The sequence below is a fragment of the Oryx dammah genome, unplaced genomic scaffold (genome assembly GCF_014754425.2).
Source record: "Oryx dammah isolate SB20612 unplaced genomic scaffold, SCBI_Odam_1.1 HiC_scaffold_21, whole genome shotgun sequence".
In the NCBI taxonomy this organism is placed as follows: domain Eukaryota; kingdom Metazoa; phylum Chordata; class Mammalia; order Artiodactyla; family Bovidae; genus Oryx; species Oryx dammah.
In genome coordinates, this window is record NW_024070205.1 from 8,690,862 (window position 1) to 8,704,824 (window position 13,963).

Genomic DNA, 13,963 nt, shown 5'->3' on the forward strand with positions numbered 1-13,963 from the left:
TCCACTCACCCTGCGACACATACCCTCCATCCATACTCCCTGGAAGCCATGCCTCTACCTCTCAAGTAAAGAAACACACGGGGCTGGCTCAGAAGCAGTCGTCTGCCAACGGCAACATCCATCAGAAGTGCCTGGAGAACTCAGTAAAACACAGATAACGAGGCCCCATCCCCTGAGTTTTTGATTCACTACCTATAAGGCTGTTGTTATAATTGCTAAGTCGTGTCCAACTCCTTTGTGACCGAATGGACTGCAGCCCACTAGGCTCCAATGTCCATGGGATTCTCCAGACAAGAACACTGGAGTGGGTTGCCATTTCCTTCTCCAGAGGATCTTCCCAACCCAGGAATCAAACCCACGTGTCTTGCATTGGCAGGCAGATTCTTCACCACTGAGCCATCAGAAATAAGATTTGCCCCAAGAATTTGCATTCCTATCAAGTTCCTAGAGGTTCTACCACTAGAAATTAATGAAGGCAATTTTACTTAATATCCTTTTTAAACCTCAGTTTCTGCAGTAGTAAAATGGAATAGTGAGAGTGCTCACAGAATAGTCTTAGTGAGATCACAGGAGATGAGACATGTGAAATCTTTGGCACATTGCCAGACACACATATGAGAAAGGTTTTCTAATTTGCCCAAGTCACGGTTATAACCAGTGATTATAATTAATGCTTTTAACAAGTATTTGCTTGCTTCTAATGTTTTTTGAATTCTGAGAATTTGAAAAGTGAAAAAAGATGGAAAAAGAACATGAAAATATCTCATCAAGCCTGTAGGTGACCAAGTTGTTGAGCTGAAAAGCAAGGACAGGTGCATGCTACCTTCACCAGGCAGAACACAGCTATTTTTCATTCTGTTGAAGAGAAGAACCTGAATTCATACCTTCTCACAACGATCATGCCCATGACTGATATTGGTCTGGACAACAGGCTACTGAGAAGGTACTTGTCCAGGGAATGAGTAACAGGTTCTATGGTCAGAGTTCTGGCAGGTAAATAACGGCACATTTAAGCGTGTAATTAGAAGAGGGTTTAATCAAGGAACCATTAAGAAAAGCATGGGTCAGGTGGTAAACCAGCTCTCTCGGGAAGAAAAAGCTCTGATTTATATCATTTGACAATTTCTGAGGTGTAAATATTCCCACATGGCAGAGTTCAAGCTACCAAGTTCCCTGAACTAGGAATACGGAAAAGATGAGCATAACCACATCTTGAGAGAGAGTATTGAAACCAGCCAGCTGCACCTGCCCCAGCACACCATGGGGGAAAAACTCAGGGACAGTGCAGGACCCCCAGAGTTAGTAACTTTTGCAAATTGCAAGGTTTACCCAAACCCAAAGAGAGTGAGCTGCCGATGTAACCTTTACTGAAAGTAAAGCAGATAGGCTACAATGATGACCTTGCGGGGAGGAAACTAGGAGAATAAATACTACAATCTCCCCCTCCTCCTTCTCCATCTCGTGGTGGTAGGAAGCCAGCCAGGAGTCAGGAAGCAAGGGAGCCTACAGACATAATCCACATAGGTCAGCCTCCCAGGATGCAGAGCAGGTTACAGAAGAAAAAAGACTGGCCCCACGATAAAGAACCTGCTTGCCAATGTAGGAGATGCCACAGACGCAGGTGTGATCCCTGGGTTGGGAAGATCCCCTGGAGAAGGAAATGGCACCCCACTCCAGCATTCTTGCCTGGAAAATCCCATGGACAGAGGAGCCTGGTGGCTACAGTCCTTGGGGTCGCAAAGAGTCAGACACGACTGAGCACAGCAGAAGATAAAGCAGTACACTGGCCCTTGTAGGTGCTCAAAGCACAAACTTAAAGATTGCAGCATAGGATGCTAATCAATTCGGTCCCAGTAATGCTGAGAGGAAACAAAAGTAAAGAAAATCAAAACATAAAAATCCATGTAGATGAAGTAAATATATTTTCTTCACCAGTTATAAAGCTCTAGTCTAAAATATGCTTTCCAAATTCACTCTTAATGGAAACTGAAGTTAAGCAGTAGATAAATATTGGTAAAATTTGCCCAAATAGTATCATCTTTCAGATGCTGACTTCAGCACTCTGAGAACACTGGTGGCGGGTGCCTACATCACTGCTGTAAGGAAAAAAGGAAGTAACTAGAGGCCATCCTCTTCTTTATAAAAGTGCTTGAATTGCGGTGCTGGAGAAGACTCTTGAGAGTCCCTTGGACTGCAAGGAGATCCAGCCAGTCCCTCCTAAAGGAGATCAATCCTGACTATTCATTGGAAGGACTGATGCTGAAGCTGAAGCTCCAATACTTTGGCCACCTGATTCAAGGAACTGACTCATTGGAAAAGACCTGATGCCATGAAAGATTGAAGGCAGGAGGAGAGGGGGATGACAGAGGATGGGATGGTTTGATCATTGACTCAAATAGACATGAGTTTGAGCAAGCTCCAGGAGTTAGTGAAGAACAGGGAAGCCTGGTGTGCTTGGGGTCCATGGGGTAGGACACGACTGAGGAACTGAACTGAACTGATGTCACCAAAGACCCTTTAAAAAGCTATGAGGAATGGGAGCCTTGAGGCACTCTCATTTAATAATTAACATTAATAATTACAAGATTAACTCAATTTCAGACCATCAGTTTTATGCAACATAAGACTAATAGAAAGAGCTGTCATTTTAATTGATAGAATGAACAATCTTAGGATGAGTAAGCAAACAGATTCTGACTAGTAGCATAATTCTCTAATGCCTAATCAAAAGAGCTGTTTAAGTAGTTTTTTCCCTCAGCAGCCACACAGGACTGTTAGAATAGAGACCATGAGAACTGAGGGAGACGCCAAAGTTGGCCAGACTGCAATCTGTTCAGCAAGGCTGTACTTGCACAGAGAGCAGCCGGGGCATCAGACAAATCCCAACATCTAAGATAGGCTAGAATCGCACAGCAGTGGGTGAGCAACCCAAGACCACGTGCCAAGGAAGACAGGGCAATAGGACATCCCAGAGGAGGGAGAGGCTATTAAGAAAACTTTCACCACCTCAAAACAAAGCTTCATACATCCTGCAGCTGTCCCCTTTAAATTGACGTAAGGGACCTGGTCATCCCATATCCAATCTCACAAAAAAAGAACGAGCTATAAAATCTAAGAATAAGTTTGGGTGAGATGTTTATAATGGAAAAAATGTGTGGTAAGTACTGAGTCGGCAGAGCATCTCTTAAATCTTTGCTGAGGTTTACAGTGCATGTTGGTCTTCATCCCTCTGCAGTGAGCCCCAGAGTCACAAACATCACACTCATTTTGGGAGTCCCAGGCTCAAGCACAGCATCACGCACAAAGGAGGTCCACCATGTCTATGAAACTGCACTGGAGGCTAGCCTTAGCTTTCCAGTTCGTCTTTGATTTTTGATTCCTCCAGGATATCACTGCCCCCACTTCAGTCACTTTATTTCTTTCACTAAAATAAACATGTCATTCACCTCCTAGTCCCTTCTCACTTCCAGCCTGAATTCTTACATATGTCCCCAGAGCGTTTCCATTTAAGAAAATGAGTCTCTCACACACACACTCACGTGTCCTTTGCACACAATTCTAACTGTGTGAGGCTTTCATATCATTTACCATCACGGTACGGGAGTTCACACTATAGGAATATTTAAACACAGAGTAGATAGTGAGAGCTGGACAGTAAAAAGAAGGCTGAGTGCTGAAGAATTGATGCTTTTGAACTGTGGTATTAGAGAAGACTCTTGAGAGTCCCTTGGACAGCAAGGAGATCAAACCAGTCAATCCTAAAGGAAATCAACCCTGAATATTCATTGGAAGGACTGAGGCTGAAGCTGAAACTCTAATACTTGGGCCACCTGATGCGAAGAACTAACTCATTGGAAAAGGCTCTGATGCTGGGAAAGATTGAAGGCAGGAGGTGAAGGGGATGACAGAGGATGAGATGGTTGGATGGCATCACTGACTCAATGGACATGAGTTTAAGCAAGTTTCAAGAGATGGTGAGGGACAGGGAGGCCTGGCGTGCTGCAGTCCATGGGGTCACAAAGAGTCAGACATGACTGAACAACCGAACAACAAAAAGATAGTGAAGCCTCCCAAAGGACAAGGGCAAGTTTGTTTTCATTTCATTTTGATCACGAGCTCACTATTAATGTGACCCTGAGTGGCCCTGCTTTATTGGTTACTAGTTTGTTTGGGTAGTGCCATTATTAAAGGAGAAAATAGCATGTGTCGACAAGGGTGTGCTATGGAGTACTGAAAAATTTCATACACTGCTGGAGGGAGTGAAAAATGATACAAGCCCTTTGGAAAACTGGCAGCCTCTGCCACAGTTAAAGACGGGCATCCTATGTACACACTCAATATATGCCCAAAAGACATGAAAAATATTTGTAGCAGCATTAACAGCAAAAATCTGCAAACAACTCACACGTGGTTGGAGGAGGTCAGTGAGAGGATGTGACCGCTAGCTCACCATTGAGCTGGACCCAAACAATCAGAGGCTCCTCACCTCTCCCTGTCCTTGGGATGTACACTCCGCCTACTGCTCCCACAGTAGGAGCCATCCCAAGGAGAGAGGAGGGTGTTGTTGAGACCATCTAGACAAGTGGTCCCCAACCTTTTCAGCACCAGGGACTGATTTCATAGAAGACAATTTTTCTACAGATGGAGTGGGGGATAGTTTCAGGATGATTTAAGCGTATTACATTTATTGTGCACTTTATTTCAATTATCACTACCTCAGCTCCACCTCAGATCATCAGGCATCAGATCCCAGAGGTTTGGGATCCCTGATCTGAGTGAATATGTGACTGAATCCAATAAAGGCCTCTTTTTAACGTTTAAGTTTTGGCAGGCGGTTGTGGAGATCTACTCATACTGCAGTGCCCAAGACAAATCCAGTGAGTTCCCTCACTTATTAAAGCTGCTGCCTACCAGTCAATAGTGGGCTGCCTCTTTCTTCCATCTCTCCTTGCCCTCCCTATAAGGGAGCCAGTTTGCAAAACAACACGTATCCATCAAAGTAGAATGGATAAATACAATGCATAGTGTGGTCATTCCATAAAGTACTACATAGCAGTGAAAATGAACGATGAAAACACATGCAACAACAGCACGGAGGAGTCATCAGCTGATGGAGGATCCATGCTGTGTGTCCCATGCACATAAAGCTCAAAAACAGGCCACGTGAAGTACAGTGTTCAGGAACGCAAAACAAGTGAAATTATGGGGCAGAATATGAAGAAATCATGGTCACCATGAACTCAGGAGATATCTCCCCTTGGGAGGTAATGAAGATGGGAACAGGAAGGTCCCAGGAGTCCTGGAGTGCTGGCAAGATCTCACTAAGGCGGTGACAGAACATTATACAAATGTATTAATCTACACAAAGTGATTTCATGTGCATTTTTATTATTTTAAAACAAAAAAAAAAGTTTTAAAAAAAACAAGGAAGAGGGGAACTTCCCTGGTGATACAGTGGATGAGAATTTGCCTGCCAATGCAGGGGACACAGGTTCAATCCCTTGTCCAGGAAGATTCCACATGCCACAGAGCAACTAAATCCTGTGAGCTGCAACCACTGAGCCCGCGTGCATAGAGCCCGCACTCCACAACAAGAGAAGCCGCTGTCATGAGAAGCCACACTGCAGCTAGAGAGTAGCCCCCGCTTGCTGCAACCAGAGAAGGCCCACGTGCAACAAAGACCTGGTGCGACCAAAATCAAATAAACAAAATTTTCTAAAAAAGAGACGGGGAGAGGAATTAAGACAAGAAAACTGTTAGTAAACTACTCCCAAAACAGTTTTCAGGTGGAAAAAGGAGTGGGCTAGGTCTGTTTAGTTCTACAGGGCAGACTTGGAATGAATGGTATCTATAGGAGGGCAGATTTTGGTGAGACCGGACAATAAACAAGAAAGGAGAGGAAGGAGGGAAGGGAGGGGAAGAAACCAGGTCACAGTTACAGTTGCTTAAGACAACATTCTAGGAAGAAAGTAAATGTCCCCTCTTGAAGCTCTCCAAGCATAGGTTGCAGAACCACTGGAAGGAATGCTCTGGAGAAGATTCAAATACTGGAAAAGGAATAGCAACGTGTGTCCCTTCAGATTTCAGATTCTCGCTAGTTATAGGTGTGGCCACTTAGAGGAAAAATATCACCAACCATAGTCCAAAGATCCTGAGTGTATAACACAGACACTCACGTTATGAAAGGGCTTCTTTGAATAAATAACGAAAGTCTATTTTAAACATTTCTTTACAAGCCATTAACTATCTAACCAAAAATAAAGAGGCAGGGAAGAAACAGGGAGCTTCAAGGTAATGCTGAAGAAACCACTGCCAAATGGAGTCCAATCATCAGTGAAGAGTTAGTGTTGGAAAGAATGAAGCCAGAGGCCATTTATCACAATGTTCCTCAAAGGCGTCTATTCTTTTATGATAGATTATTAAAATATATGGATTTCATAAAAGTCGGGGAGTTTGGAAAACTTGTTGCCTTACATTACATCAGAGGCTCCGTCTTCTCCATCTCCCAGCTACTGTCAGCCAATAGATTAACCCTGTGAGCCTTTCAGAGAAAGCGAACTGAGCCAAGGTTGAGGATTATCTTCGAACTTATTACAAGGGGAAAAAAAACCAATTCTATTGAACTGGTAATAATTCAGATTACCACCTACTCCGCGTTCAGAGCAATAAGGGACTTTAACCAGTTTTCTGTTTCATAAATATTCCCATGGCTCAACACTTTCTGAGGAGACACAACATTACCCACGGCTCTCATCCTGTTTGCTAAGTACCTACATCAACAACCTGAACCAACTTAACGCCGTACAAAAACACAGCTGATTTAGCAATCTGTAAATTATACATGTACATAAATCTGTACCAAATGCGTCGCGTTTCACTCCTGCTAACATGCATGGGTTCTTAAATGGCACCTACAATTGTTTGATATAGGTTTACGAACACTAAAACATATGTTCTGCCTAGAATGGGACCATTTAGGGTAATATTTTTGTAGTTTCCTGGCACTGAGATCTGACAGCCTCCCTAAGACAGATCTATTTGCTTCAGCAAGTATTCTGACAATAAGTGCTACAGATTTAAGCAACCATCAAAAAATATTCTGGAACAACACTTTTCAAGCATGAATATCAAGAGAAACAGGCTGGCTTTGCCTAAGTGGCCACGAAGTCAGTAGAAGGAGCTGAAATGATGATAATCAAAATCAAATCCAATCCGGGGTGCTAATTATGCCCTCTGACTACTTACAGCTAAGCAAAAAAAAAAAAACAGGTAATTTCTTTCAAATGGTTTCAGGATATATATTAAACTAGATTTAAGTCCCACTAAGACCAGGAATCTTTTAAACTTTTTTAGAAATAAAATGTCAGATCTAAATAAGAGTTGTAGCCAGGAAACACTGTGGAATTAGAGCAGACTCCTGGGACCCAGACTCACTAGAGTGTAACTTACTAAAGGTAAAGAGGATCTCCTGCTTTCTGCTATATCCTCAGCATTCAGTAAATATGCTCAATAAATCTTTGTTGAATGAACAAACCAGTAACAACTGTTGACTAGTCCCTGAGCTGCCTCTTACTAACTAAGTGTAGGTAAATGACTTAACCTGAAGATTCTTAATCCCTGAATTTCTAAAATGGAGACACTGCACCTCCTTTGCCGGCTTATGAGAATCAAAGGTGATATTCCATGGAAAGTGACTTAATACTTTACAAAAGGCACACAGACAAGTGCTGTTACCCTGCCTGTGACTCCAACTAAACCACTGACAAAGGTGAAAATACTGCCCTTTCTTGAAACAGAATTACCTTGTCCTTTACCCTATGATTCTGCTTGGATGTGGCAGCATGGCTGTTAGCCAAAATTGATGCTGTTCTTGTTGTTGTAACATTTTATTTAATCTCCACTGGGAAACTGTGCTTCTCTAGAGAAAATAATGGTAATACAAGGAAGGTCATTTCAAGGTATAGTATAAGAAGCATGACACTGGGGTCAAAGGGCTTAGGGGTTCATCAGTTCTGCCCTTACATCTTTGAGAAAATTCACTTGCTTTCATGTCTTCATTTATACCGTGTTAGGGAAGGAGAGGTAGACGACAAAGCATCTAAGGCCTGTCTCAGTTCTATGATTTTCCAGATACCAGATATTCAAATGCCCCAGAACAAAGCCAGTTCTATTATCCATTAGCACATAATGAGAGATTTTGTAAAGGATGATGAAAACAGTTCTACAAGCTAAGTCACAATGGCTGGAGAAACAATGATGCTGTAAGAAAGATGAATGATTTCTTCTAGAGCTGCCTCAGGCACTGTCTGCCTGCCACTTCCAATAAGTCACTTAACATTCCTGGGACTCAGTGTTTTGATCTGTAAAAGAGGAACAATAATACTGCATAGGACCACTGGGAGAAAATACCTAAGAAATTATCAAAAAGTACTGCTATTCTAAGGTAAATGCTATTTAAACACTTTCATGCCCCCACCCCCAAAATGGCTGGTGGATTCTAGAAGGAGACAATCAATATTTTTAAATAGATTTTTTCCATCACAGTAAAATAACATGATGCTGGTAGATATTGTGATACTTCCAAGAGTCCAGATTGTTTTTCCTATTTGGGCTCAGGAAATATGAAGACAGGGGTCACTAAAAACTGAAATCTCACAACCTTGAAACAGTAGATCATTTTAAATGTTCATTGGTCTCTCCTCCCAAAATGTTTTGGTTTTGTTGTTGATGTTGTTTTGGTTGGTTGGTTAATTGAAGTCAAGCTGTTGGAATTGGAGCTGAAATTAAAGCACCAGTGCTAACTATGTTTGCCTGCTACTTATTCTATTAACATTCCATGTCTGCCTACAGAGGGGAGGAAGCTCCAAGATCAACTAAATCAGAAAGTATCCTGCCTTTTCAGTTCCAGGAGTTTTTGTAATTGTGTCAGCTCCAGAATTCGTATCTTTTTTGTCATTTTACTGTGGTTATTAGCTCCATGATTCTTCATTTCCTCCTATACGCCTAAGGAACCTTGTGATTCTCACTTTTAAGATTCTCTTACCACTCTCTTCACTCAAAAACATGATAAGGTATACATTAGATATAGTTTTCCCCCATATTTAAAGGGCACTACCTCTTCACCAAAAAAATGCAGTTGTCATTGATTCTCATGAGAAAGTTAATGTCACTGTCAATTGGATCCTCAAATAGCACGACTCCCTTGATAACCCATAACAGGCCAATAACAACAGCAATCACAGCAAATTAACTCTTAAACAGCGATTTTACTTAAAGAGCCATGATCACCTGCAGCTTTTTCACTGCAGAAGAGTTCACTGTGGCTGTTCACAGAGTGATTAGCATTCCCTTCTCTCCTCAGGTAATGGCTGGGACTCTGTTCAAAAGCTACCTTAGTTTGAGGAAGCCCTTGAAAGGAAAAGGGCTTCCCTTGTGGCTCAGCTGGTAAAGAATCCGCCTGCAATGCGGGAGACCTGGGTTCAATCCCTGGGTTGGGAAGATCCCCTAGAGAAGGGAAAGGCTACCTACTCCAGTATTCTGGCCTGGAGAACTCCATAGACTATATAGACCACCCGGTAGCAAAGAGTCAGACAGGACTGAGCAACTTTCACTTTCACTTTGAAAGGAAAAGTGATTGACCAGAAATTCTTCAAGAGGCACATTTCTAAAAAGTGCCTGAATAATACATGATGATTTGCTATCCCAGTTGATAAGTTATTTATTAGAAGATAAATTTAAATCTGTTTTTAATTATAAAGAGTATTTTCTAGTAGCATAAGTCACTTTCATGCCCTTCCCCTGAATCCCAAACTAAATTCTAATAGAAGTGCAGAATTTTAACACAATTTCCTGCAGGCTCGGCAACAGTGATATTTACACATTTTAAAAACCCATTTCCTGAGTTGGCTCTTCACCTCCTCCCAACAGAATGTCATTTGTCTCTGGAAGAAGAGGGGACCAGGAGCCTGTATAGAACGTCTCTAGGTGTGTCCTCTGTCATTTTAGCCTGTTTGATGAACCGCTGTGCACTGCATCTTCCAACTGCTGAGCTCTCCCAACTGCCCTGTAAGCGCTTTACCCTGGAAGCTCTGCTGTGAGTACTAAAGGCGTTTGAAATGATTGCATTCTATCCCTGCTCCTAGGACTTCCCACCACCTCATGCCATCTTAATGCCACTGGGAAAGAGAGGGGCTGGAGCTCTGGTTTATCGAGCACTGGATACATTTACAGTTTGCGTGAGTTTGAGAATGTACAGGGGAGCAGGAGTTATAAAACGCTGCTGTGGTTTGGAAGAGAGAAATGATGATAGGTTTGTACCTGCGCCCCTCCACTTTGCACTCGAGTTCAGGAAACTCTGCCCTTCATGAGCCTTAACTTCGAAGGGTGTGGGTGGGTGAGGAGGTGGAATCCGGCAGCCTGCAGCACGTCCCTAGGTTCCCACATCCCTACCCCTCGGACTTTTCAGCTGCCTGGGTGGAAGGTGGAAGCAGCCGCATCCTCTCATCCCTGGGGACCGGGACTCGGAGGTGCCGGTCTCTCCTGGGGCTCTCTCTCCGGGGGAAGGCGGCGCCGTGGGCAGTGGCCAGAGAACCCGGAGAGCCTTAACGGAGGGGCGAGCAGTACCGATGGGGAAGGCGCTGCCGTTCCTGCCGCGACCAGCTTCCCATCACTTTTCCCGGGACTTTGCTCATCAGCTGTCACACTCCCTGGAGAGGAGACTGAGAAGGCGCGCGAAAGGCGCCCAAAAGCGACCCCAGGAGAGCTCTCCTCTTGGGATGGGGACCCATTAGACCCCACCCCATTCTATCCACCCTTCCCAGCCCCCGGGAGTCAGCCCCGCGCCGCGGCTCCCAGCAGAGCCCCGGGGTTCTGCTGCATCTGCTGGTGCCGAGCGGCGGGAGGCGTCTGCAATAAAAGCACGGATAAAAATCCGGGCTGTCAAATCCGAATGCACCTCTTACCATTGGACCGCCGGACAATATTCTCCAGAAACGTGTTTTGCGGGGCCACCAGTCCCTTCCTGCCCCCAGCCATGGTCATCCTCCCGGCAGCTCGGGGTCTGGGGGGGCGTCCCGGCACGGCGACTCACGGCAGCAGCAAGCTGGGCGCGGGGCCCGCGAGCGATCCCGGCTGGAAGCGCCCCATGCGCTCCACGGGGACCCGGGCGGGCAGGGGCGGCGGCGGCTCCCTCCGGCTGCCACCCTCGCGCCCTCTTCGCGCCTCCCTCCCCGCGGCCCGCCTGGCTGTGTACTCGCGCGGGGCTCGCCGCGCCGCAGCCGCCTCCGGGTGGGCGGGGGGGAGCCGCAGCAACCCGGCCCGCGGCGCCCCCTACCGGGCGCGTGTACTCCGCCTGCCTGCGGGACACCGAGCGGGGCGCTCCCGCAGCGGCTGGGAAGCCGAGCGCCGCGGCGGGCCAAGGCTGGACCGGCAGCGCCGCGCTCTGGCCGCAGCCGGGAAGCGTGCTCAGGGCGCGCCTTGGGTTGGGTGGCGAGGGGGGCGTTGGAGCTGCTGTCTCTCGGCGGGTTCACTCTCAACGAGGTCGCAGGGAGTTTTGGAGGAACGTGACACTGTACCTCTCCTCCCTTGCTCCGTTCCAGGCCGGAACCCTTGGGACCTCTGAAACTCTTGAAACCCCTTCCTGCTGGCCCCCCAGGGTCTCTCAGCCTCATTTGTGAAAGTTACGCCACCTGCATTCTGAAACCAATGTTTGACCGTTAATTAATGAAGTACTTAAGGGCTCAGGCTTGCAGAGTGACTAACTGGCTGGACTCCAGAAGTGCTGTCTTGGGTTGCTTTTAAAGGTAACCTAAAGTCAAAAACGCACGCTCCAGACATTTGACAAGTTTGCGGGCTGTCTCCATTTCCACTCTTATCCAGTGAATATTTTAGCAAAGACCAAGAAAATACATATATGTACAGAAAGGTTTTCTGTTTGTCTGTTAGCAGAATCACAATCTGTTATGATCAGTGTGTAAGATTAGGAAACAAACAAGCTGTCTGACAAACATCCAAACAGGCGGGATGGGGCTTGTCCCTGAGGGCAAATGCTTGGAGGTTGGGGTTGGGGTGGGCAGCTTCCCCAGGCATTTGACATCAATTAAAAACCGCAGAGGACTTCCCAGCTGGCGCTAGTAGTAAACAACCCACCTGCCATGCAGGAGACACGGGTTTGATCCCCTGGCCAGGGAGATCCCCTGGAGGAGGGCATGGCAACCCACTCCGGTATTCTTGCCTGGAGAATCCTATGGACAGACGAGCCTGGTGGACTACAGTCCATGGGGTCGCAAAGAGTCGAACACTATTAAGTGACTTAGCACACAAAAACGCAAAAACTGCAGCCTTGACAGGCACATTGCTATATTTAAAATGGATAACCCACAAGGACCTACTGTACAGCACAGGGAACTCTGATGGATGTTATCTGGTGCACCGAATGGGAGGGGAATTTGGAGGAGAATGGATACATGTATATGTATGGCTGAGGCCCTTAGCTGTCCCCCTGGAACCATCACAACATTGTTAATTAGGCACACTCCAATACAAAATTAAAAGTTCAATAAAAAATAAATTAATTTTTGAAAAGTGCAGCCTTGACTTGATGGATGGGCCACCCTGTTCAGGATGCCATGTTGATCTTCACACCTTCCTCCTGGTATAAGAAGAATTACATCAACTCAAGATTTCTGGGCAGGAGCTCAGACTGTTTTAGGAGATTTTTGCCTGCACAGGGGCTTTATCTGTTTCTTCACTGTGTGTCCCCAGAGAGTGTATGGCCAGAGACTGAAGAGCTGCCCCACAGAAAGAATGAGTCGATAGTTTCCTGGTCAGTTCCATGCTGGACAAGCAACAGTGACAGAGGAATGTAAGAGGCGAAAAAATGACTGTGCAACCTCGGCTGTCCAGGTTAACCATCCTGACGCATCCTAATATTCTGTAGATACCTTCTCAGTTTATTCATCTTTCAAACAGAGGAACTAATTCTTGCCCAGCAATCTCTCAGAGATGGCTTGAAGATCAAACGTGATTGTTTAGGGGAGCGCCCCCTAAATTGTAGAGTAGTATACCACAGTCAGATGTCATTGTTAGAGTGACCAAATAAATCGGGCCGTTACAGACATCACCCTGTGTCTCACCTTGTGGAGACACAAGGTGAATGGATGGAAGCTTTTTGCAGAGTTAGGGAAGGCTTGCGTGGGCTTTGAAACCAGTAATGATATACTTCTTCCACAAGGTAACATTCTACCGGGCACATCCGTCACCCAGCTCAGAGCAGTGATTTCTTAAACCCTAGCTCCGTCTAGTGGTTCTTTGCTCGATTACAAATGAAATAACAAGCAGTGTGGATGAGAACTTGGAGATGTATTGATGCTGAGTTGGTTCGGAGGTGTCTGCCTACTTCATTTGAATCAATTCATTTGAATAAGGCTCTTAAGGTTATGTAATCTACTGCAGGCTCAAGGGGAGATTTTTCATGATGATATTAAATCTGTCAAGCAACCTCATAATCCTGCTTGTGAAAGGAAGATAAAAGAATGGGTGGGACAGGGGAGCTATCAAAGAGAGTTAATAAAATTTCTCAGATTTTAATGAGCTCTCATGTTCCAGGGCTCGGGTATAAAGGAAACAGATGATGTTCATTTAAGGTGAGAGATGTTAAAGCCGTGGCAGGATACCTGATAAGAAAAAGGGGCGAAGAGATATCTTCCATTTTTAATTTCAAATGTACTACTACTACTGTGGTTCTCGGCACGCACTCTGTGTATGTGTGTGTGTGTGTGTGTGTGTGTGTTGGCACCAATTTGAATACTGTCATTTTTAGTGGCACCCTTGAGAGATTAAAAGACCTCAAACATCACTTAAACAGTCAGAAATCTAACCATTATCTCTACTCAGCGTGAGGATATCTCATGGCATCTACAAAAGAAAAACACATCCTCTGTCCCGCATTCCCTTGGCCGACCCT

At 45.2% G+C, this 13,963-nt stretch overlaps 1 protein-coding gene across 2 annotated transcripts in view; it reads right to left on the reverse strand.

Moving 5' to 3' along the window:
- Nucleotides 1-11,093, reverse strand: part of KCNH1 (potassium voltage-gated channel subfamily H member 1) — a 427,208-nt gene extending 416,115 nt beyond the window's left edge. For both annotated transcript variants that reach the window (XM_040263098.1, XM_040263099.1), the window contains exon 1: nucleotides 10,962-11,093. In XM_040263098.1, the coding sequence (XP_040119032.1) occupies nucleotides 10,962-11,040 (79 nt within the window). In that variant the 5' untranslated portion in view covers nucleotides 11,041-11,093. The remainder of the gene's footprint in view (nucleotides 1-10,961) is intronic.
- Between the last annotated feature and the right edge of the window lie 2,870 nt (nucleotides 11,094-13,963).